This window comes from Ochotona princeps, chromosome 1 (genome assembly GCF_030435755.1).
Source record: "Ochotona princeps isolate mOchPri1 chromosome 1, mOchPri1.hap1, whole genome shotgun sequence".
NCBI lineage: Eukaryota > Metazoa > Chordata > Mammalia > Lagomorpha > Ochotonidae > Ochotona > Ochotona princeps.
In genome coordinates this window covers 52,619,922-52,643,168 of record NC_080832.1, presented here as the reverse complement: position 1 = coordinate 52,643,168, position 23,247 = coordinate 52,619,922, and the positions used below count along the sequence as shown (strand labels likewise).

Here is a 23,247-nt window from a genome sequence, read left to right as displayed (position 1 = left end):
TGAAGCCCTCCCCTAGGCAGTCAGTTGAACAGATGGGTGTGTCACTGTCTGCTGGGAAGCCTCCTCGTCTAGCCCTGGGTCCCTGGCCCCAAGGCCAGCTCGCTGAGCCTGCGCTCCTCCTGGAAGCGGATGAGGGCGTCTCGTTGGTTCACCACATCCACCAGCTTCTTCAGGACCCGGTCCTCAGCCTGTCGGTCAGCAGCTGTCTTGAGGCTTTCTGAAGAGAGAAATACCAACTGGGCAGGCAGCCAAGGCACCCCTGGGGAAGGCCGACTGAAGGGTGCGTCCCCTGAGCCACATCAGAAGCTCACAGTGCTCAGGACCTGTGGCTTGACCAGCACCAGCCCAGCTCCCATCACACCTGCTCACCTTCCAGGTTCATGTAGCCTCGTAGCTCCTGGTCCAGCTGCCACTGCTTCTCCTCCAGGTTCAGCTCCTGCACCCTGTGGAGGTCAGGAGTTAGGGTGCAGCTGTCCGGGGTACCCAAAGGCTCCCCAATTCTACACACCATCCCCCAGCACGCCCCACTCCGCACGTGATCATGAGCTCAGCCTCCTCAGCCACTAGGCTGTTTTTCTTCTGAACGAGCTGTAGCAGCTGCTCCAACCATAGTTTCTTTTGCTGTTCTGGGGTGCCTGAGAAGGAAGGAAGGGAGACAGTGGTTAGGATGCCTCTGGCCAAGGTCAGAAGGGGTTGGGGTCAGTCCTAGGGATGACAGGACTGAAAGAAAGGCGCCACTGATTACAGAGTGTCAGAGCTGGGTGGCTGGGGCCCATAGCCTGGTGGCTTAAGGGATGGCCAGGGACTGAACCCTGCCACGAGCAGAGGGCCGCCCCAGCTTTTCGCTCCCCTCTGAACCTGCACTCACTGCCCTGGCTTCTGAGGGCGAGCTCCAGCTGCACACCCTCGGCCTCCAGATCCCTCAGAGAAGCCTCGATCTCATTGAGTCGCCGCTGGACAGCCTGAGGAGTGCAAAACAGGAGGCTCAGGCAACCAGATTGCTCCGGAACAGGAGCACCTAAGGAGCTCAGGGCTCTTCCCCCTCCCCACCCCCATTAGCACTCCTGGGACCTCTGCACCTGAGCCTTGCAGAACCTCTTCATCTCCTCCTCCTTAGCCCGGCGCAGCAGAGTCCGGCGCCACGTTGGGTACTTGACCATGGTGCCTGAATTTTTTGCCAAAGTCATCAAGGCCTGTGGGAGGAGGAGTGGGGGGAGGTCTGCTTGAAAGAAGAGACAGCAGGCAGAGAAGGGGCAGCCAGGTGAGAGTCCCCAGGGGCCTAGGAGATGGCACACTGTGGGTTTTTCCTGAGGTCTGGGGTGGGAAGCATTTTGTGGATGTGTCATGCCGGCTTAAGCCCAACAAGTGGCTGGGTCCTCCCACTCACCTGCTCCAGCTCCAAGTCAACTGGCACACCATCATCTTCTTCCTCTTCCTCTTCACTGGATGATATACTCTCTTCTTCCTCCTTCTCCAAGATCATCAGATCTGAGCAGATGAGAGGCAGATGTGACCTGGGATCCCCGTGATCCCCACTTTCGATTGCCCAGAATCCCTTGTGGGAATCCCAATGTTCCCATCCCCTCCCCCGCTCTGGGTCAGTAGCAGGTTCGGGCGGAGAGCAGTTACCTTGAGGTCTCTGGGCGGGCACACCCCACCCCATAAAGCTGCCCTCCAGGGCCTGGCGGGCCAAGGCAGCACAGCTCCGTGGTGGCTTGGGTGGAGCCTCTATTTCCGCATCAGGGGTGATGTTAAGGGAGGACAGCCGCTGGCGTTCAGGGCTGGAGAGACGGATCAACCGACGGGTGGGCCTCGGAAGGGGACTGGCCCCCTCCTGTGGGTCTGTGGGAGCCAAGGGGCCTGGTGGTGTGCTGTCATCACCTGCTGTAGGGAGTTCCTGAAAAAAGCCACCATGTGCTCTTGCTCGAGGCTCTTTGCCTGCCATGCTTGGAGCACCTATGGGCCCTGGTATTCATTCATTTACCCCCACTGACTAAAAAGGCAAGGTTCTAGATGCTTGGGATACTGCAATAAGTAAAGCAAAACATCTTTTGCTCTGTACCTGCAGCACACAGCTACCCCCAGCAATGTCTGTGGGGCCAGACACCTTCTTCCTCTCCTGTATCTCCCCACCCACCAGCACCCCCCCCACACACACACACACTGTCTTTACCAGATTCTCCGAGCCCCCATCTCTGATGTCCTCTTTGTGGTCTGGCTGGGGCAGGTGCTGGAGGCAGTAGAAATGTTCTGGGGAAGATGGAGAGGGGTGAAAGCATGCAGGGGCAGCCCAGTGCCCAGACATTCCAGGGTTTCTCAGGGACAGTGGGGTGTGCAGGTGACCATGTGAAGGCCCCCCGGGGAACAGAGAAGTCCCTGAGTTCAGGGGAAGAAAAGTGCTGTCTGGAACCCAGCACATTCTCCCCCTCCTTCAAGTCCTAGAGGTCTCCAGCCCACTTACTGTCTCCAGGGTGCTGCCCGTAGCTGCCCGGCCACAGTGTGGCTTCACAGGTGTGGCAGCGGAAGCAGCTTCGGTGGAAGAAGCGGCCGTCAGCACAGAGGCGCTCCAGGACATAGAGGCGGTCTCCACAAAGCGCACACAAGTCCCCGGCACCAGCCTGCAGAGCCCCCACCCCCAGGACACGATCAGCGACGGCCTCCAGCAGCTGCCAAGTTCCTCCCTCCCCTGAAGCATCCATCCCCCAACAACCCTGGGCCTTGGCCTGCAGACAGGGGCCCGGGCTCTCACCTCCTCCGGCTGTTGGGATGGGGGTGGCTGGGGTACAATGGATTCTGGGGCAGGTGCTTCCTCTGTCTTTGGAGTCTCAGCCTCTGCCTGTGGAGATAGATGGTCAGGCCGGGAGGGCAGAAGAGTGGGCGGGTGCAAATGCAAAGGAAGGTGGGAAGGGAGTGGAGTCAGGTGAGGAGAGAGGCTGAGGAGGCTAACAGGGGAGCAGGGGGTGGGTCATTTGGGGCAGCTTTTACCTCCAGGCGAGGCTTCTTGCCACCAGCTTCCTCCCCATTTTCCTGCAACAAAGTTCTGCAAACCTGAGCATGCAACTTTAAGCTTCCAGTTCCCTCCCCGCCCCACACACAGGCTCCTTGTGAATAGCCTGCTCCAGCCACCCCAGGAACCTCCACCGGGCACCCAACCCTGCCCACTCTCCTCTACCTTAGCCCGGGTGCGCTGCAGCGTCCTCTGGAGCTTGCCAAGGAATAGAACAGCATTGGGAGTCCCTGGAGAGATCTGACTGGCCAGGCCTGCAAGGAGAGTTAGGGCAGGGGGTCAGGGCAGAAGGGGCGGTGGCTCCATGCCCCCTGGACACCTCTCTCCACTTCCTCCTCCCCACACCTGCCCTCCAGTTCACCTGGTCTGGGGGGCATGCTCTTGAAGGCACTGTGGAAGTGGCTGAGGTAGGCAATGAGGCCCAGCGGGTCGCTCCCTGCCACCACTGCCTGAGCCGACAGCACGGGCGCGATGCCCAGCTCATGCTCTGCCACCCTCAGCGCCCAGGTGGCCGCTTCCAGAGCCCCCAGGCCCTGCAGGTCCGAGGGTTCCCTGTGCGGTGTGGGAAAGGAGCCAATGAGAGATGAGAAGAACCTGGCCCCCATGGAGGAGGGGAGAGCCAGAAGAGGTGAGGGTGGCAGGGGTGGCTATTCTCTGCATGTGATTCTTAAGGGGTGTGGGTGTGCAGGCAGGGACACTGTCTCTAGGGCGGCCAAATGATTGGAACAAAAGCATGGAGCTGGGACTCAACAGGGCATGCTGACTCCTCCCAGTAAACCCCTTACTGAGGCCTGCCAGGGACCTCCCCTTCTCACCCCCACCTCATGGGCCCCACCCCGGCTCACAGTAAGTCAGGCCGCAGATGGTGCACCAGGGCGCACAGAGCCAGCCCATCTGCCCAGGAAGAAGATAGGTCTGTGACACGGACTCCCGGGTATCCAGCTGTCTGCTCCTGGCACCAGCGTAGCAGCTCCTCCTGGGTGCCGGCTGCCCCTGGAAGAGAAGGCTGGGCTTGCCCAAGGTTGTCTCTGTTGCCCACTGGCTCACAGCCCAGTTGGTTGGAGACGGAGCAGCGAGGGAAGGAGGGGAGTCCTGCATGAGAAGTGGAGTCAGGCACACACACACACACACACACCCCTCCCCGGGGCACCACCGTCAGTAGCATTTCCTTCTCCCCCATTCTCATTTAATGTCCAGGAATGCCAAAGGAAATGGCTAATAGTGTGCCATCTAGAGCAGAAGGAAGGCTGGGGCTCTAAGGAAAGTGGAGTTGGGCTGGCAGAACAGCTGGGGCTGGAGGCACACCTGTAGTGGCTACTCTGTGATGTAGTTCCCACCCCCCACCCTAGAGGCCCTTACCCAAGCAGTGTTCCCACCCTCTGCCCAGCCTCTACCCTGTGTCCCCCTGGAGGGAGGCCTGCTCACCAAGAGTGGTCTTCCCCGTGTCTATTTTGTCGCTCCTCTGCACAGGCTCCTTGGCCGCCACATCGTACAGGTCTCGGACCTAAGGCAGCCCATATCAGAGCTCCAGGCGAGCTGAAGCAAGGGGAAGGGGTCTGCCTGGGAGCGGGGTGTTGACTGGGGGCTGGGGGGTTGGCAGAAGGCTCTCACCTGATTGGGGGTCACAGCCTGGAGGTTCAGGTTGGGGTAGCGGCTGGCTGGGTCCAGCCCATACTGAGCCACATTGCGGTGCATGTTGTCTGGGGACGTCTGAGACAGGAGCTGGTACAAGCTCTCACTGAGGGGTGAGGGGGTGAGGGCAAAGGCACATTGGGAAGGCCCCTGTCAGCAGCCACCCCCCCACCCCACTGCCCAATCTGCCTTGCATTCCTCTTGCCCATGCCCCAGCTATTCACTCAGCCCTCCCGGCCCCTTTCTGACCCTTGTCACCTGTCCCCTTCATCCCTCCATCTCTTAACGCCATCCCTCAACTCAGGCCTCACCGCTCTGCTAGCACCTCTAGGGGTCCAGCGCCTTCTGCCCACCGCTTCACCATCCAGGCTGCATCCAATGCTGCCAAAAAGCCTCGGGCCACTCCAGTGCCCAGGGGCCAGAAAGGCTGCAGGGTTAGAGGAAGAGAAAAGCTCAATGAGAATGCAATCAGAGAATCTCAAACCCCCAACCCACTCCACACCAGCTACCACCAAGCAGTAGTCAATGTCCTTCCCCCATCCAACAAGTAAGGTTCTTCTACCTTCTCTTCTTCCCATGGCAGCACACCCTGTGGAGCCCTCACCTCCACAAGGCAGTCCCCCACCAGCCCCAGCAGCAGGCGGGCACCATGCTTCTCCTGCACCCGAGCAGAACTCTCTGCACGCATCATGCTCGTGAAGTCGAAGGCAGAGACATCAGGCTGCCCATGAGCATCCTGGGCAAACTCCAGCTTCCCGAGCTTGCCATGGGTGGCGAAGTCAGCAGCTGCCCGGGCAAAGCGCTGCAGAGCCTCGGGCACTACATTGGCACTGCTCAGCAGACGATCGGTCTCTGGCCAGTCCTACAGAGCCAACAGATCAGAGCCCCTGAGACCGCCAAGAACACAGTCGACCAGGCCAAGCCTTGTAGGGTGCAGCAGGTACACATACCATTACCCAGGGCAATCAGATGAGAATGAATGCAAAGTAACTGCTGACCAGTCACAACTCATCTAGTAATGCATTTAGCAAACACACTACTGGGTGCTTACTAGCTCCTAGGTACCCTGGAGGTACTGGGGAGGAGCCAGCAAGAAACACAGAATTCCTGACTTGCATGGGAACTCCCAAATGTAATACTGTGGGTGGTGTGCAGGCTTATGGAATTAGGGAAGAAGAGCTTATGCAGAGGGGAGTTCATGCCGGGGTAGACAGGAAAGGATGGGGTCCCTTCACACCCACCAGAGGCCGACTTGTCCAGGACCAGCCTGCACCTCCCAGGGCCCACCACCCAGGCCCTCCCTGCCTGCAGCCCCCACCTGGCGCAGCACGCCTAGCCGCAGCAAGCACTGCTTCTTGGCTGTCATCACAAAGTAGTGAGTGTCATCCTTGTAGTACACGATATTCTCCAGATCAATGCCTATGTAGACAGAACCAGGGACAGGCACTGGGTCTCCATCTGGCAATGCAGCCACCGTCTTATCCAACACCCAATCCTGTCCTGACCTCTGAGGGCTGGGCTCATGGAGTAAGGATGCAGAGTCCCGTGGCAGCAAAAAGCATCAGGCCTTAGGATATTTGATGGCTTGGAGCAAAAAAAGCCTGGGTAGGGCGGCGGCTGGCATACCTGCCCTATGGTGGCCCATGGAAGCAGGAAGCCAAGGTAAACAAAGGGCATCTTCTTAAAATGTCATTTCCATTTTCAATTTCCATCATTTTTTTTTACAAAAGCATAAAGGGACCACAAAGCAAAACTCCCATGCAAGTTGTGAGAGATGGGTATTCTTGTTATTGTTCCTTTGCTAGGTGGCCAAATGGGGCAATGTCTGCTTAATCCTTGAAGGATGCCAGCAACATCAAGATGGAAAAGGGTAGAATTCCTTGCACTGAGAACAGATGGTGGGAGGCAAGAGTCTGGCAGCGATGGCCAGAGGGAAGGGGAAGGGAAAGCCGGGGACAGGGAGCTCCTGACCTGTGGCTTTGAGCAGGCTCTGGAAGAAGCTCTGATTGTAGATTCTGGCCACGCCGCTAATCTCAGGCACCTGCGTCTCCTCTACAGTTCGTCCATTCACAAAGTTGGCCGTGATGCCAATGGCCAGTTTGCCACGCATTTCTCGGACCTTAAAACCTGGCAGTGTGGCGGGATGGGTGGATGGGAGTAAGTGGGTCATCAGTGACTTAAAGAGACCTAGGGGAAGCCCAAGATGATGACCCCCTTTAGGGAAGGGCTCACGCTCACCTTCAGGGACAAATTTACCTCCTGCAGCCGAGATTAAAACATCAAACTCATAGTTGGCCAGCTGGGCTGGGACACTGGGCTGGAGCTGGGCCTGCCAGCCACACCCTAGAGCACAAGGGGAGGAAGGGCTCAAGGAAGAGAATTCAGAGGGACCCCATGCCCCCAGGACCAGCAAAATAACTTAAGGTGTCAAGTGTTCTGTGCTTAGAAAGCAGTGATGCGCTATCAGATTACACCTTCTCAGTGGCCACGGAAGGTGGAGAATGGAGGAAATGCTAGTTCCAGTCTGCACTTGCTCTGAGTGGTTTGCTCAGCTGCCTCCCAACTCTGCCCTTGATCACTCACTGGCCAAGGCCTCCTGGGTAGACAGGGGCTCCCAGGAACACAGTGTCCTTACCCTTTCTAGGCGGGGGCTGGAGGCCAGTAAAAGTGACCCCCCAGTGAATTTCTACCCCTAGCAGCAATGCCACCTTCAGCAGAAGCAACTGCAGCTGTCGGATGCCTGGAAGACAGAGGATGTTAGGTGCAACATAGTTCCAGCTTCCCCCACCTCAACATGCACCCCAGCTGGCTGCCTCCAGGCCCAGGGGCACCCACCCTCCCAGGTCAGCAAGGGGTGCTCACTGATGTGGTCCAGGGTGCCAGTGCAGAAACGCCCGTAGAACTTCTTGGCACCGAGGGCCCGAAGGTCGTGGATGGTGAAGGGCCAGAGATGGAGCACATTGTGGCGCGAGAACTTGGTGCGCTTTTCCACCAGCACCACACGTGCCCCCAGCATGGCCAGCTCCACAGCAGCCCGCAGCCCACAAGGTCCAGCGCCCACCACCAGGCACTGCGAACACACACAGGGCAGAAGGCAGGTGTGGCATGCCCCCCTCCCTCCTCCTCCTCGCCCTGCCTTTTGTGCCCCATGCCCCACTCCGCATGTCCACCTTGATGTTGGGGCAGGCCCGGCCCTGCTGGTAGACAGAGTGACTCGCTCGCTTGTCCAGCTTGGCCCATAGCGACTTGGCACTCCAGTAGTTGAGCTGGGCCTTGATCTTGTGGTACTGGGATAGCCCCCCGCCAGGCTGTAGCCCCAGGGCCTCACATAGCCCCTGGAAGCTGGTCAGAACATCCCGGCACTGCTGGGCCTGCAGGAAGCTCTCGAAGTGGGCGTGTGCTGGGTTGCTGGAGGTGGGTGAAGCCATGTCCCTCTTGTGTTCCCAAGAAAGAGGGAGCTTAGGTTGAGCTCAGAGGCCTGCAGCTGCTGGAGACAAAAAGGCAGGAAGAGGAAAGAATGCTGGAGACCAGAGGGAGGTGAGAAGAGGGAGGAGATGGCAGGCGGGGCCCGCCCCCAACTGGCTTAGCTCCACCTTCCCAGCCCACTGCCCTGACTGGGATTTGTTCCAGCCAGCCAAAAACAGCTGCTACCCCCCATCCATTCCAAGTGAAATCTGCCAAATCTGGAGATGTGGCTTCAGCAGATCCTGGGGAACACAGGGCCACATGGGAAGCTGTGGGAGCCTCCAGCTCAGCCTACTGGTTCAGGGATCTCAAAGCTGTGCAGGACCCCTGGAGCCCTGGGGAGGCAGGGATTCTTGGCCTGCCTTCCCCAGGGCCCTACAGGCTGGGTGTGGGGGAGGGGTGCCACAGCTGCCAAAACAGGCGGTGTCCCTGGCTCTGCAGACTCCTTAAAACCAGCGACCCCGGCTGCTGGGCGCACAGCACTTGGTCTTGGTCTCTCTCTGTCACACACACAGACACACACACACACATCCTTTTCCTCCACCACGCTGGCATAGGGGTTCTGTCCTCCTGCTCAGCAATCTGTTTGCCTCCCAGTAGGGGATGGGGGGATGGGGGGGTGGGGGGGAGGAGCGCTGAACTTCTGCCTGCCTCAGTTCCACTTCCTGCCACCAACAGGAGCCTGAGAATGTTGTGACTGACTGAGATGGCCCCCAAATCTATTTCTGACTCACTGTGGCCCAGAAGCACTTCCCCCCTGCTATCTGGTTGCGCAGGGAGGGGAGGGGGCAGAGGGCGGGACTCCTGCATGATGTGTGTGTGTGTGTGTGTGTGTGTGTGAGAGAGAGAGAGAGAGAGAGAGTAAAGGGGAGGGGGGACACTGGCCAGACAACCCGGCGAAGTTTGCCCCTCCCAGGTTCCTACCACCGCAACTGCCAGCCCGCCTCCCTCTCCCCTCCTTCCCTTGGATACTCCGGAATGCTCTCCCAGGGATCTCCCCCAGCGGACAAGGCCTGCTTTGTCCCTTCGCTCAGGCCCCCACGCAACTTGAAGGTTGTTGGGAGAACTTTTCCCACACCGAGGCCAGGCAGGGCGCGGCGTGCAGAGCAGCTGCCCACGAGGGAGTTCAGGAGACGACAGGGGGTTTGGGCAAGTTGGTGCGAAAGGAGTCCTCTCTGCACACCTCCCACAAGCAGTCCCCCAAACCCCACCCCGTCCCCTACTCTCTACCCTCCGTGTTTTCAGTCAGCTGCAGCAGCGGCAGGAGTCTAAAGCATGGAGCGAGGGCAAGCCAACCGAGGACGGACAAATGCCCCTCTTGGGGTGAGGGTCGGGGTGGAAAGGGAAAGCCCTTCTCCGAGGAGGAGAGAGGGGAAGGGGCGACCCAGCCTGGAAGGGCCCGGACAGAGGATGGGTGGAGAGGTGCGGCCGTGGTCACGGAGGATGTACAGTTGCACCACTGGGCGGCTTGTCGGGGAGGTTGAGAGCCAGCAAGAAACGGCAGGACAGGACCGGCCTGCCGCGCTGGGGCCGCAGTTCACAGGAGGCGCCACCACCCCCTACTCCAACACAGCTCGGCCCGTGGCGGTGGCCCCGCGGGTGCTACAGGGTGACTTACCCGGCGGCTCGAGACCGGGAGGGGCCGTTTCCTGCAGGCGAACCAGCCCAGGAGGGCGGTGGGAAGGCGGAGGAGGAGGAGTGGAGGAAGAGGAGTGGAGCGGGACCAGGGGCGGAGGCAATGCGGGAGGCTCGCCGGGCTTAGCTGGGGTGCGGGGCGCGCCCGGCCCAGGGTGGCGCGGGGGTGTGGGGAGCGCTGCGCCCGGGAAGGCTAGACTCGCACCTCCTTAACATCTGATTATCTCCCGCAAGTACCCTAGCTCGGGACGGCCCCGGGACCCGCCCACTCCTTGCCGGGTGGCGCCCAAGGGCGTGGCCCTGCAAGACACCCGGTTCCGCTTCGCTTCGGGGCCTCCGAGTGGGTCAGACGCCTGGGAGGATCTAGGAACACCTCCACCTACCGCCCCCCCCCCCCCCCCCGTCAGGGTGCCTCGTGGCGCTCTCATGCATTTTGGGAGACGGGAGGGAGGACCCCTGCCTCGGTTCTCCCTGGCGAGCGCAGAGGGAGGTCCTGGCCTCCAGAAGTTTGGAGACGCCTGTGGGAGCCAAAATCCCGGGACCCCCGCCCGATGGAGCCAGGCACAAGGGTGCCTGGTCCCGAGCTGAGGCCAGAAGCTGCAGATTAGAGTTCTGGAACCCCCGCAGCCTAAGGGAGTATCACTGAGAAAGCGCGACGCGAGAAGCTGTCAAAAAGAAGCAAGCTCTGCCCTCCCCCTCCTCACCTTCCAGGTTGCCGAGGCAGGACCGGAACTTGACAGAGCTGTGGGGTCAGCTTCTTCCTACTCCCAATTAGGAAACTGCACCATTGGTGGAAGAAGTGGGTCAAGGTCATTCAGCTGTTTCAGACCCATAGACAAGTGGGCATGTCTTGAATTCATACCTTAAAGGAAAGTATTGGGCAACAGGTGCTGTTCCCTGTACAAATTAGGCAGCAGGTGGCAGCACTGGTATCCCCCCTTCCCTGTCTGCCCAAGCCACACCAAGCTAGTGTCCATCCTGCCAACAGTGGTCAAGACTGGCATTCCAGAAGCTGCTTCTGGTGTGGAGGAAATGACCCTGTAATGGCAGAACACTAATAAAACCAAGAAACAAATGCCAGGGGTCACTCTGGTTGAGCTGCTGGGCTCAGAAAGCACTGGCAGTAGGAAGTTGTTCCAGGACTTTGTTTTCACTTAACATTTTAAAAGAATTTATTTATTTATATTGGTAATGCAGATTTACAGAGGAGAGACAGAAAGCTCTTCCATCCACTGATTCCCTCCCCAAATGGTCACAATGGCCAGAACTGAACTGATCCAAAGCCAGCAACCGAGAGCTTCTTCCTGATCTCCCATGTGGGTGCAGGGGCCCAAGGCTTTGGGCCATCCTCCATTGTTTTTCCAGGTCACAAGCAGGGAGCTGGATCAGCAGTGGAGCAGCAGGGACACAAACCAGTGCCCATATGAGATGTCATTGAAGTTTAATCCACAGCACCAGCCCCTCACTTTGCATTTTGTCTGGAGGCCTTCTGAGGCCCCAGAAGAGATGAACAGTCACTGTTTCTGTCCAGCTTGGCCTGAAAAGCAGGCAGCAGCAAGAGGCCACATGGGGTCATGCTGGGACTAACTAAGGCCACCTCCCAGCTGCTGAGCCCATCCTAACTCCTGAGTGTGACACATCACTTGGCTGAAATGAGACTGCTGAATAGGACACACACCCATATTTATTTTTTTAAAGATTTATTTATTTTTATTGGAAATGCAGATATAAGGAGCGGAGGAAAGACAGAGAGGAAGATCTTCCATCTGATGGTTTACTCCCCAGGCTGTTGCTAAGCCAATCCAAAGCCAGGAGCTGCTTCTGGGTCTCCTACTCCGGAGAGCAGGGTCTCAACGCTTTGGGCTGTCCTTGACTGCTTTCCCAGGCCACAGACAGGGACTGGATGGGAAGCGGGACCACATGGATTAGAACCAGTGTCCATATGGGATCCCAGAGTGTTCAAGGCAAGGACCACTACACTATTGTGCTGGGCCCTCACGCCCATATTTAAACACATGATATGGAGACGAAGTTCTAAAGTCCATCAGAAGCAGGCACCTAGGCTTTGATGATAATCCTGTCTGCCTTTCATCAGCAGGTGGCAAACAAGGAGCTTCACAACTTCCTGTGTTTACAACAGTCCAGTGCGGCCTGGCTTGATTGGTGACAGTTGCAACTGATCAGGACTACACGGCTCTATTAAAAAAGATCAAGGAGGAGCAAGCCTGGTGGTGCACCAGGCCAAGCTGCTGCTTGTGAATATATAGGCACCTTGATCCTACCGTGTTGCTCCACTTCCCATTCAGCCCCCTACTAATGTACCTGCAGATGCCCCAGCAGGTGGCCCAGGCACTTGGGGCTCTGACACCCACATGATGGAGATCCGGGCTCCTGGCTTCAGCCTGCCCAGCCCTGACAGTTTTGGCCATTTGGGGAGCGTATCAACAGATATCTCCTACTCTAACTCTGCTTTCCAGATAAATGAGTCTTAAAAAAAAAAAGACACTGGAACATTGAGTTTACCAATGCTAAAAATATCCTGCTTTGTTGGAGTGTTGCTTTATGCTAATTAGTGACTCAGCATAAAGTTGTGTGAATGCACTAGTCCAGGTTTGGTCAGATCCCAGATGAGACTTGGGTTGAGTTCTAGGCTCCTGGCTTCAGCCTGGCCCAGCTGTTGTGGGTATTTGGGAAGTGGATGAGAAACTGAAATGCACAATCTCCAGCTCTCTCCATCTCTGCTTTTCAAATAAACAAGACAGAACTTTACTTTTAATATTTATTTTTTTATTGGAAGATTTACAGGGAGAAGGAGAGACAAAGAGGAAGATCTTCCGTCTGCTGGTTCGCTCCCCAAGTGGATGCATCAGCCGGAGCTGAGCCGCTACAAAGCCAGGAGCCAGGAGCTGCTTCTGGGTCTCCTACTCAGGTGCAGTATCCCAAGGCTTTGGGCCATGCTTGATAGCTTTCCTAGGTCACAAGGAGGGAGTTGGATGGAAAGTAGAACAGCTGGGACATGAACTGGCATCCATATGGGATCGATCCCAAGGCATGCGAGGTGAAGATTTAGCCACTAAGCCATTGCAATGGGCCAAAGACAAAACTTTTAGGAAAGCTATTTTGAAACAAAGCTCGTCTTTCCTCTTCTTCTGTCCAGGCTTGCCTCTCTGAATGCTGCTCTTCACTTCCTATCTTCCTGGACGTCGAAGCATCATGATTTCACTCACTTGAAGATAATGTAGGGACGCTACCCTGAGAGGCTGCCGACACAGACTGCACCAGGGACTGGTTTGAATAGGAGCGTACTTCAAAGAATTAAAGAAAGGTGGAATTAAAAAATAAGTTTACTTGGGTGCTAGATTTTGAGTGGCAGACACGGTGGCACTGTGGATCAAGTTGCTGCCGGGGATGCCCCCATCTCATAGCAGAGTGCTGATTCAAGTCCTGTCTCTGCTTTTGATCAGCTTCTTGTTACTCTGCTCCCTGGGAAGCAGCAGCCAGCTGCACACTAGCTCAGTGTGACCTTGGAAAAGTTACCAGCCACCATGCTTGGCTTCTCATCCATAAATGGAAGCAGTTACTGACTCAACCGCCTCAGCCCACTGCAATTCTAAAGTCCTCGAATCCGATGGTCAGGGCTGCCGCTTTGACATAGCTTGTTAAGCTACCGCTTGCAAAGCCAGCATCTCATTTAGGCACAATTTGAGTCCTGGCTGCTCCAGTTCCCAGATGGCCCAAGAGCTTAGACTCCCACAAACCCATATAGAAGACCTGAATGAAGCTCCTAGTTCCTGGCTTTGACCTGGCCCAGCTCTATCATTGTGGCCATCTGGGAAGTAAACTGAAAGATGAGAGATATCTCTCTGTTTCACACTCTGTTACTCTGCCTTTTAGATGAATAAATAAATCCCTCTTTTAAAAAGCAGTAAAACATTGTCAATAACATTATCATTCTGTACCAGATCAGCCAACTAGTTAACACATGAAAAGTCAGATTAAAACAGTCTCACTCTCATGTGCTGGCAAATAATCACATCAGCCACGGCCTAAATTAAAAACTTAAGCCATTAAGACAATTAGGATCACTTTACCTCCGACCCACACCCTACAAGGTCATCCTTACCTCACCTCCCAACTGCTCATCTCCTGGGCCTTGAGCCAGAAATGAGATCCCTAACACGTTGGTGACATACTTTGGTTTCCTGTAGATGACCTTGTATTGTAGGGGTGGCCCATGGCCAGAATTGGTTCAAGTTCATGTCTCTGTGCAAGAAAGGATTCAAGGAAGAGATGTGGGTCAAAGCCAGCAAGGGAAGCCAGATTTGTGTACAGGCAAAGGGCATGTACACGCTTGGAGAGAGAAAGAGAGAGCGAGAGCGAGCAAGAGAGAATCACCTTTAACAAACTTTGCAGCTGTCTTCTTAACACTATTAAAGGTGGTGGGCCTGGCGGCATGGCCTAGCGGCTAAAGTCCTCGCCTTGAAAGCCCCGGGATCCCATATGGGTGCCGGTTCTAATCCCAGCTGCTCCAATTCCCATCCAGCTCCCTGCTTGTGGCCTGGGAAAGCAGTCGAGGACGGCCCAATGCATTGGGACACTGCACCCGCGTGGGAGACCTGGAAGAGGTTCCTGGTTCCCGGCTTCGGATCGGCGCGTACCGGTCCGTTGCGGCTCACTTGGGGAGTGAATGATTGGACGGAAGATCTTCCTCTCTGTCTCTCCTCCTTTCTGTGTATCTGGCTGTAATAAAAAATGAATAAATCTTTAAAAAAAAAACACTATTAAAGGTGGTGTCTGGGGCAGAGAATATTTCAGGGAGACAGAATTTGGGGGTGGACTTGAATGTTGCTCATATTTATGCCCTTTTATTTATTTATTTTTGAAATCTCATAAGTGTCAAGGTGTCATGGGCACAGTGGGGTGGCTCTATCAACCATGGCCAATTCATTGCAGTGAAATTATTGTAACAGCCTATGGGTCACCACAGGAAGCCAGCCTGCAGTTGTCACATTGGTTACTTATAAGCCAGCCCGGGTTTTCAGGTGGTGAGACTCAGCCAGTCTGCATGGCAGGTGATACAGACTTTGAGTGGTGCTGGTGCAGTGGAGAAGTGGCTGTGGGCACATGCTGGCAATCCTCAATTCCTTTTCGCTCACTGCCTACCTCCTGCCTTCATCCCTTGCACCTACAGCCCAGAGTCTCTAAACAACAGACCCATGTCCAGGGCCAGGAGCAATCAGGGCATCTAACATATACATAATTACAAGCCTAGCAAAAGTGTAGTGAGTGATGGTGTGATTTAGGTTAGAGGGCCGGGAGACCTCTCTGAATTCTGACATGAGTTGCCATGACTCAGACAGATGCAGGCAGACAATTTCCAAAGCTGAGTAATCACCACCCCAATGCCCTCAGAGGTAGGAAAGAGTTGAGTGGCCGCTGGAAGTGAAAATGTGGAAGGAGGCAGTAGGGTGGCCAGGAGGAAGGTGGGTTGGAGATGGTGTTCTAGGTACAATTACAAACTGCAGGGTTTTAAGCAGACACATGATCATATTTGCCTTCTTGAATGATAAAACCATTAAGCAAGACATCTTCATACTAAGCTCAAGTTCACCACTTCCTGTGGATAGAAAGGTATGGGAGGGGTAGGAAGACAAAGTTGGGATTCCTAGCAGGAGTCCAAAGGACATGTGGCACTGTGAGAATGGGAGAAGGTGGTACACTTAAGATATTTTGAGGCATTGGGCATATGGCTATGCATCATGATGTTGCTTGGGACACACATCCCGTATCAAAGTGACTGGGATTGGGTTACAAAGTTGCTTCCTATTCCAGCTCCTGCTAATGTACCCTGTGGGTTCCTTGCCACCCATGTGAGACATCTGGATTGAGTTCTAGGATCCTGGCTTTGGCCTGGCCTACCTCCAGCTATTGTGGACATTTGGAAAGTGAACCAGCACACACACAATCTCCATCTTCCTCTATCTGCTTCTCAAATAAACAAAACTTTTTAAAAAAGATTTATTTATTTTCATTGGAAAGGAGATTCACAGAAATGAGAGACAGAGAAAGATTTCCATTTGCTGGTTCACTCCCCAAATGGCTGCAGCAGTTGGAACTGAGCCAGTCCAAAACCGGGAGCCAGGAGCTTCTTTTGGGTCTCCCATGTGGGTGCAGGGTGCCAAGGCTTTGGACCATCCTGTATTGCTTTTCCAGGCCATTGGAAGGGTGCTAAATGGGAAGTGGAGCAGCCAGGATATGAAACTAGCACCCATATGGGATCCCAGCCCTTGCAAAGTAAGGATTCAGCTTTTGTGCCATCATGCCAGGACCAGTAAGTTTATTTCGATTGAAAAAAATTTTCGAGGGGCAGATGCTATGGATACAGTGGCTAAAGTTGCTGCTTTTGGGCTGCTCCAATCTCATACTAGAGTTCAATTTCTGCCTTCACTTCTGATCAAGTTTCCTGCTAATGTGCACCCAGGAAGCAGCAGATGGCAGCTCAGCTAGGAGAACTGGATGCAATTCCTGGCTGTTAGCTTTGGTCTGGCTCAGTCCCAGCTGTCATAGGTATTTGTGATTCAACAGATGGAGGATATCTCTCTCTACCTTTCAATTTAAAAATTCAAAATAATAAATCCATGCTCCAAGTCTCAGAAAATTGTCCTAACCCTTTTTTTTTAAAGATTTTTTTAAAATTTTTATTACAAAGTCAGATATACAGAGAGGAGGAGAGACAGAGAGGAAGATCTTCCGTCCAATCATTCACTCCCCAAGTGAGCCGCAACGGGCCGGTGCACGCCGATCCGATGCCGGGACCAGGAACCTCTTCCAGGTCTCACACACGGGTGCAGTGTCCCAATGCATTGGGCCATCCTCAACTGCTTTCCCAGGCCATAAGCAGGGAGCTGGATGGGAATTGGAGCTGCCGGGATTAGAACCGGCGCCCATATGGGATCCCGGGGCTTTCAAGGCGAGGACTTTAGCCGCTAGGCCACGCCGCCGGGCCCCTAACCCTTACTCAAAAAGAATTTTTTTTGTAAAAAATTTTATTGGAAAGGTAGATTTATACAAAGAGACAGAGAGGAAGATCTTCTATCTGCTGGTTCACTCTCCAAGTGCCACAATGGCCAAAGCTGAGCTGATCTGGAGTCAGGAGCTTCTGAGTTTCCCATGTGGGTATAGGACCTCAAGGTTTTGGGACAATTTCCGTTGTTTTCCCAGGCCATAAGCAGGCAGCTGGATGGGAAATGGAATAGCCGGGACATGAACCAGTGCCCACATGGTATACCAGTACTTGCCAGTGGAGATTAGCCTGGTGAGCCAACATGCCAACCCCTAGTTTCCCCTTTCTATATTTCACATTGAATGTAGTATTTTTCAGAGTTGTGAAAAAAAAAAATCAAGATCCCTTTCTAATGTTGTTTAAATGTTTCCTAGTTCCTATGTTTTCTATTTTGAAATGTGATTGAGGGCCCAGTGCTGTGGTCTAGCGGCTGAAGTCCTCGCCTTGAACACGTGGGAATCCCATATGGACACCGGTTCTAATCCCAGCAGTCCCGCTTCCCATCCAGCTCCCTGCTTGTGGCCTGGGAAAGCAGTCGAGGACGGCCTTGGGACCCTGCACCCGCGTGGGAGACCTGGAAGAGACTCCTGGCTCCTGGCTTTGGATCGGCGCAGTACCGGCCATTGCAGTCACTTGGGGAGTGAATCATCGGATGGAAGATCTTCCTCTCTGTCTCTCCTCCTCTCTCTTATATCTGCCTTTCCAGTAAAAAATATATATATTAAAAAAAAATGTGATTGAATGAGCTTTAGTTCACAGGTTTTTCCAATGTGGTACGTTTCAGGTGAGAACTGAACATACACTGCAATCAACTGAAGTCATTGCTGCTTATTTTCTATGCATAGAATTTGAAAACAAGATAAACTGTCTCAGCGACATTCCAATTTCTCTTAGAGGTCATGCCTTACTACTTGCTGTTTACAAAAGAAAGGTAAGGGAGAATTTTTCTTAGGGGACATTCCTGTGTCTACTGTAGAGTTGAAAACAAAATGGAATTAACATAGTTCATTGCTAACTGCAATATTTTTCGCTTTTGTAATTTCTGCTTTGCTTGCTTGAGTATGAAACTGTGAGATTGAGCTCACAGGCCGAGGGCCTATGACCCTTTAGCACAGATAATTCTCAGTTCCCAGAAATCAAGACCTGGTTATCTCATAGGTGGCTCCAAGGTCTGAGTCTGGTTATCTTAACTACAGACCAGAGAAGACATGGGTACAGGAGGTCCAGCCACAACAAGCTTTTGTAAACTGCCCCGATAAAAGTGCTGTTTGGGGCTACACTCTGGTAAAGGGCTCAGCCTTGCCTCTCATTCTAATATAATTGTGATGGTCACTGGTGAATGCATCATTCTGTTTTAGTGGTTGAGTGGATGCAACACTGCTATTACAAAAAGCAAAGAAATAAAGGCTTTGTTTTGATTCCTAATAACTTGGACATAAATTTGGAGATGTAAGATATGGTTGTACCTAAGTACTTACTGGATCAAATCTGCTCTCAAAGCTCAAAGAGAGGTCTAGATTTACATTAGCTAAGACACTTTGACCTTAGTAGTAACTTTCACCCACTTGGTAAATTTCGATTAAGGGTTAAGTCAAGAGTAATGAATTCCTTAGTCTCCCTTGGCACAAGTGCGGACTGGGACTTGACGCACCGGGCAGGGTCAGACTGCAAAGCCTTCTGGTGTTCTGGAGGACCAGGGTAGATGTGGGACGGACTAGGCTAGGTCTCAACCCCAACAGAGCCATGTATGAGCTATATGTGGGTATGGACGAGCCATGGCTGGGCTGAAATATCCAACAGCAAGAACCAGAATGGGTCGAAGGCCAGTTAAGAAAAGCCACTGTTCCTGCTAGGACAGGAGGTGAACTGAGTAGTGCTGGCTCATGGACCCACTGGTATGCGCGAGACCTGGCACTTGGAGGGGTTCTGATGGAGCATCCTGGGCAACTCCTCTGGCAGGACACAGACCCTGCAAGTAAGCGCAAGAAGCATGGAAGGAAACAGCCCAGAAGAGGTCATGGAAAGTGTCCCACTGGCATACAGGATGGGTTGGGGGCAGACCAGGCTGAATCAGTTCACGTCATCCACTGGCAAATCCGAACGCCGGAGCAGAGTGTGGGTCAAGTCAGGTTCGGTCGCGACAAAAGCAGTGCACAGTACGGAATGCCAAGGTGAGGTTGCCTGTGCCAGATGTGACTGCAGCACCCAACCAGCACATGTGAGAATCAGGAAGGGAGGGGGCAGACTCAACAGGGGAATAAGGGATGGTTCCCTTGCTGCACAGCTACTCCCACTGGAGAGCGTGAGCTGGGATGGGGACAGACCAGACTAGGCAGGGCTACAACACCTGTGCGCCTCATGTGGACCAGATCAGGGAAAAGCCAGGCTAGGCTGATTATTCCTACTGGTGCAATCTACAATTGGAGTGGGTGAGGGTTGTTTGGGCTTAGCTGCAGCATCAGCTGCCAGAAGCTGGCAGTGGGGACTAGTTCTGTCAAGTTAAACCACAGAACCACCTGGAGAGTGCATAATCCGGGATTGGGAGTGGCCTGGGAGGGGAATAGTGGGCTCCTCCTTCTTGGGTTACCACCCCCCACGGAAGGGCACGAAAACTAGGATGAGGGCTGGGGTGGCTTGAGAGACACCCAACTACATCTGTGAAGGCTGGACAGTTGAGCCGGTTAGATGGAACAAGGTTTTAATGCCCATTTAAATGTATGAGAGCAGAAGGGGATGTGGGACAGACTGGACTAGTCTGCCACACATACTGGCAAACCAGGGCAGGAGGCGGGCCTGGTGGGGGTTATTGTGGGTCGCTTTGACTAGGCTGCAGCTTCCACTGGTTTATGCAAGGGCCGAGTATGTGCTGGGCAGAACCAGGCTGGACTGCAACACCCACTGGTTCCAGTGTAAGACAGGGATGGAAAGAGAACCAATCCAGCAATTGCAACCACCAGCTGATCCGGGCAATAGACTGTGCTGGGCCCTGTGCTTGCTAGTACATACAAGAATCTGGTCTGGGAACACCTCAAAGTTTCTTCTGGGATCCCCCCAATCGAGCTTCCGGACTCAGAACCCTAACCATTAAAAGACAGAAGACAGAACAAGTCAATCAACCACCTCAGCTATATGTTGGTAGTGAAAAACTGGGCAAATGGAGACTCTTTGATGGACTATGTCAATCAGTGGATTCTTCAACAACCTCATCGTGCTTGGAGTGGTGAGAATGGCAGCAATTCAGAACTGTTGAACTATCAAAACCACTTGAGCAAGACCCTCGGAGCATGCCTCACATCCAGGACCTGGGGTGGGTGGGAGACTGGGTGGGGCTTCTCCCTTAAAATCCCCTTTTACGTCAGATATGTGAAGGAAACAATACGGAACTAATTGTCTTGCCCATCTTCCTGTAGCACTTGAAACTTTTACCCTAATTATGTCAAGATTGTCAAAAAATAAAAAAAAAACAAGAGTAGTGAATTCCTGATATGAGTTATTAAGCTGGTATTTACTGAGGCATGCACTGCGGTGCAATGCGCCTAGTGTCTGCTTGGGACACCCCCAGTTCATTTCGTGTGCCTGGTTCAAGTGCTGGTCACTCAGCACTTAACATCCAGCTTTCTGCTAATGCACCAGGGAGGCAGGGGATGCTGGCCCAAGTTACTTGGGTTCCTGCCACCAGCATGGAAGACCTGGGTGGAGTTCCTGTCACCTGCACTAGCCCTGGTGGCTGTAGGCATCTGAGGAGTGAGCCAGTAGATGAAAGATCTCAATCTCCTCCTGCATTGCTTGCTACTCTTTCAAATGAATAATATGGTAGCTATTCTATTTTTTTTTTACTATTTTATGTAAAAAGCCTGTTACAACTGCAGGCACAGCTCCCCATTTTTTGATTTCTCTTTTCCTTTAGTAGGTCCTTGACAGAGCCCATCCTGTGGGCGTGGCATAATGCCACTGGGCAGCTCTGCGTCCCATGTCTGGCTCTGCTGCTCCTTGTATGACCTCAGGCAATGCACTGCAGCTCTTGGGTCTTGATGTTTTCATCTGTGAAACAGGCATAATGATACCCACTTACTTCCTAGGAATGTCTCGAGCAGGTGTGCGGAGGCCTGCTTCAAACGGTTGTAAGTGGGTGTGTCCCACGCCCTGCCCCTTCCTCACTTCATACTCTGGTGGTTACTGCTGAATGTGGTCCCCTCCCTCCCTCCAAGTCAATACATGAATATCTTAATCCCCAGCGTTTCAGAATGGATGTGCATGTGGGGATGGAGCCTTTACATGAGGTCATTTGGGTGGGTCCTAACCCAACACAACCAGTTTCTTCACAAGGTTGGAAGAAACACGCACATGAGGACACAGCAACGGGGCACCCACAGACCAAGGAGTGAGGCCTCAGAAGAAACCAATCTGATGACACCTTGATCTGACTTCTAACCTCCAGAATCATTAAGAAAGTAGATCTTGTAGCTTAAGCCACTGGTCTGCTGTTACAGCAGCTGTACGCCATCAGTTTTGGCTCCAACCCCAGGGTGCCTCACGAGTCCCAGGCTCTAGTAACGCAAAAGAACAAGGGCCTGGGCAGCATTCAGGTAGGGTACAGGTCCGCTTCACTCCCATGCCACCTGGGAAGACCAAAGTGTAAAGCGTTAACAATGGGAATCTCGTGTGTTCCGGCATGGCTCAACCTGCGGCTCACAGCAGGCGTGACATAGGAAGTAGCTGTAGTCAAGGTAAGAAACACGGGGATACCTTAGATCGCAGCTCCAAGTTCCAGTCATCCCAAGGTTTGCCCTCTCCTTAGAGCAAACCAAGTCTCCTGCGCAAACAGGCTGTGTTTCAGCAGCCAAAAAGCCTTTCTACTAATGCCGGAGAGACACACTCTAGTGGTGACTTTGCACCAGCTGAGATCACTTTAAGAACTGCACATGCAGTACAATATGACTTGTGAAACGCTACACTGGCGGTCTGTCAGGAGCCGTGTACTACAGCTACACTGAAGCCATTTTGAATATAGACTTATGGGACAGTGGAAAACCCCCGGTTGGCTAGATGCTTGGGAAAGAGGTTATGAAACTAATCACACGCTTAGCTTCAATTGTTTCCAGCAACTGTTTCAGAATGTGATTTATGCTGTACTTACCGACATCTTGTAGCTACACTATTATTGATATAGTGGTTACTATTGTTGATACGGTGGCTGCTCAAGAACAATCGGTCTTGAGACCATGGCTTGTATCCCAGTTTCTCCTTCCCTCCTTCGTTACTGAAGAATATAAAAACCCTCAGTTGAAATCAATAAAATGACAGCTTGATCAGACATACTGTCTTGCTGTCCATTCTTTGGGTCTCTTGTTCCTTCATTCTCTCCTAGGTTGGTTGCGACCCCCCGTTGACTGTCCTGCTGGACGGGACAGCGGTCTAACTGGAAGCATTTCCACGCACAAGATGCATTTCCTTTTGGTACAGAATTCACTGTACTTTCAAAAAGAGGGACTTCATTCAGAGGGCAGAATGGGTATGTGGGACACAGAGAGGGGTTCGATGGGTGAAGCTATAGATTTTTTGTTCCCCTTTGGTCATACAATCCAGTTACGGCTGGGACAGGATCTCAAGTTGACCAGTACAGGGGGAGGGCCAACAGCCACATGTGAGGGAGCACTTGCAAGAGGGGCTGAACAACCAGATTTTAATTAATAAAAATGTAAAAGCTGCTAACTTGCTTCGCTTCAGTCCTTTAAAAAGAAATTATGTCTGCAGCTACCTGATACCTGGATTTTCAACTGTAAATTGTATAGACCAGGTACTATTCAATGAACACTGGCATTTCACTGAAACGGGGAGGAAGCATTACATGTACTCCAGATTTTGCAGACGTGGTATGTAAATGAGGATACAGAATACCTCATCAGGGGCAGGCATTCAGCCCAGCAGTTAAGGCCCCAGCATTCCATGTCAGAGTATCTGGGTTTGAATCTTGGCTCTGCTCCTGACTCCAGCTTCCTGTTTAGAGAGAAACTGGAGCAGGAGCAGTAGTGATGGCTCAGCTACTCACTGGGAAACCCAGATTAGGTTCCCAGAGCCCAGTTCTGACCCAGCAAGGCTGTCCAGTGTGGGGCTTGGGCAGGCATTTGGTGTAATAGTTAAGGGAGTGTCTGGGGATTGGAGCCGTGATGTAACAGGTAAAGCTGCTGACCTGCAGCATATGGGCGAGTCCCAGTTTACTCCTTTTTTTGATCCAATTTCTTGCCAATGTGCCTGGGAAAGGAGCAGAAGATGACCCAAGCCCTTGGACCCCTGTACCCACTTGGAACACTTGGAAAGAAGTTCATGGCTTTGGACTGGCCCAGCTTTGGCCACTGTAGCTATTTGGGGAGTGAACCTGGGGATGGAAGATTCTCTCTCGCGGTCTCTAATTCTGCCTTTTAATTGACTGATAATTGAAAAGAAA

General features: G+C 53.3%; 1 protein-coding gene across 2 annotated transcripts; it reads right to left on the bottom strand.

Moving 5' to 3' along the window:
* Positions 1–23: 23 nt before the first annotated feature.
* On the bottom strand, positions 24–9,972 carry MICAL1 (microtubule associated monooxygenase, calponin and LIM domain containing 1). 2 transcript variants are annotated; one of them, XM_058659522.1, is made up of 25 exons: positions 9,723–9,972; positions 7,810–8,126; positions 7,502–7,709; positions 7,275–7,379; positions 6,878–6,982; positions 6,611–6,766; positions 5,958–6,058; positions 5,244–5,501; positions 4,951–5,066; positions 4,619–4,745; positions 4,433–4,511; positions 3,853–4,000; positions 3,369–3,559; positions 3,173–3,261; positions 2,986–3,027; positions 2,750–2,836; positions 2,462–2,618; positions 2,161–2,250; positions 1,630–1,881; positions 1,388–1,488; positions 1,080–1,193; positions 869–962; positions 536–635; positions 370–443; positions 24–217 (listed from the first exon to the last, which is right to left on the bottom strand). In XM_058659522.1, the coding sequence occupies exons 2-25, from the start codon at positions 8,065–8,067 to the stop codon at positions 69–71; spliced, it is 3,201 nt and encodes a 1,066-aa protein (XP_058515505.1). In that variant the 5' UTR covers positions 8,068–8,126; positions 9,723–9,972; the 3' UTR covers positions 24–68. The 2 variants fall into 2 exon arrangements, with proteins under 2 accessions (XP_058515505.1, XP_004580387.2); XM_004580330.2 differs by having other exon boundaries at positions 1,630–1,897; positions 2,174–2,250.
* Between the last annotated feature and the right edge of the window lie 13,275 nt (positions 9,973–23,247).

Excerpts from the sequence above, each read along its gene's own strand:
- MICAL1 (XM_004580330.2), bottom strand. The coding sequence starts at position 8,067 with ATGGCTTCACCCACCTCCAGCAACCCAGCACACGCCCACTTCGAGAGC. Across the intron at positions 5,502-5,957 it reads GGCTAGGCGTGCTGCGCCAG|GACTGGCCAGAGACCGATCG; the intron begins GTGGGGGCTGCA and ends TTGGCTCTGTAG. Across the intron at positions 4,001-4,432 it reads CACGGGGAAGACCACTCTTG|GGGCAGCCGGCACCCAGGAG; the intron begins GTGAGCAGGCCT and ends CTTCTCTTCCAG.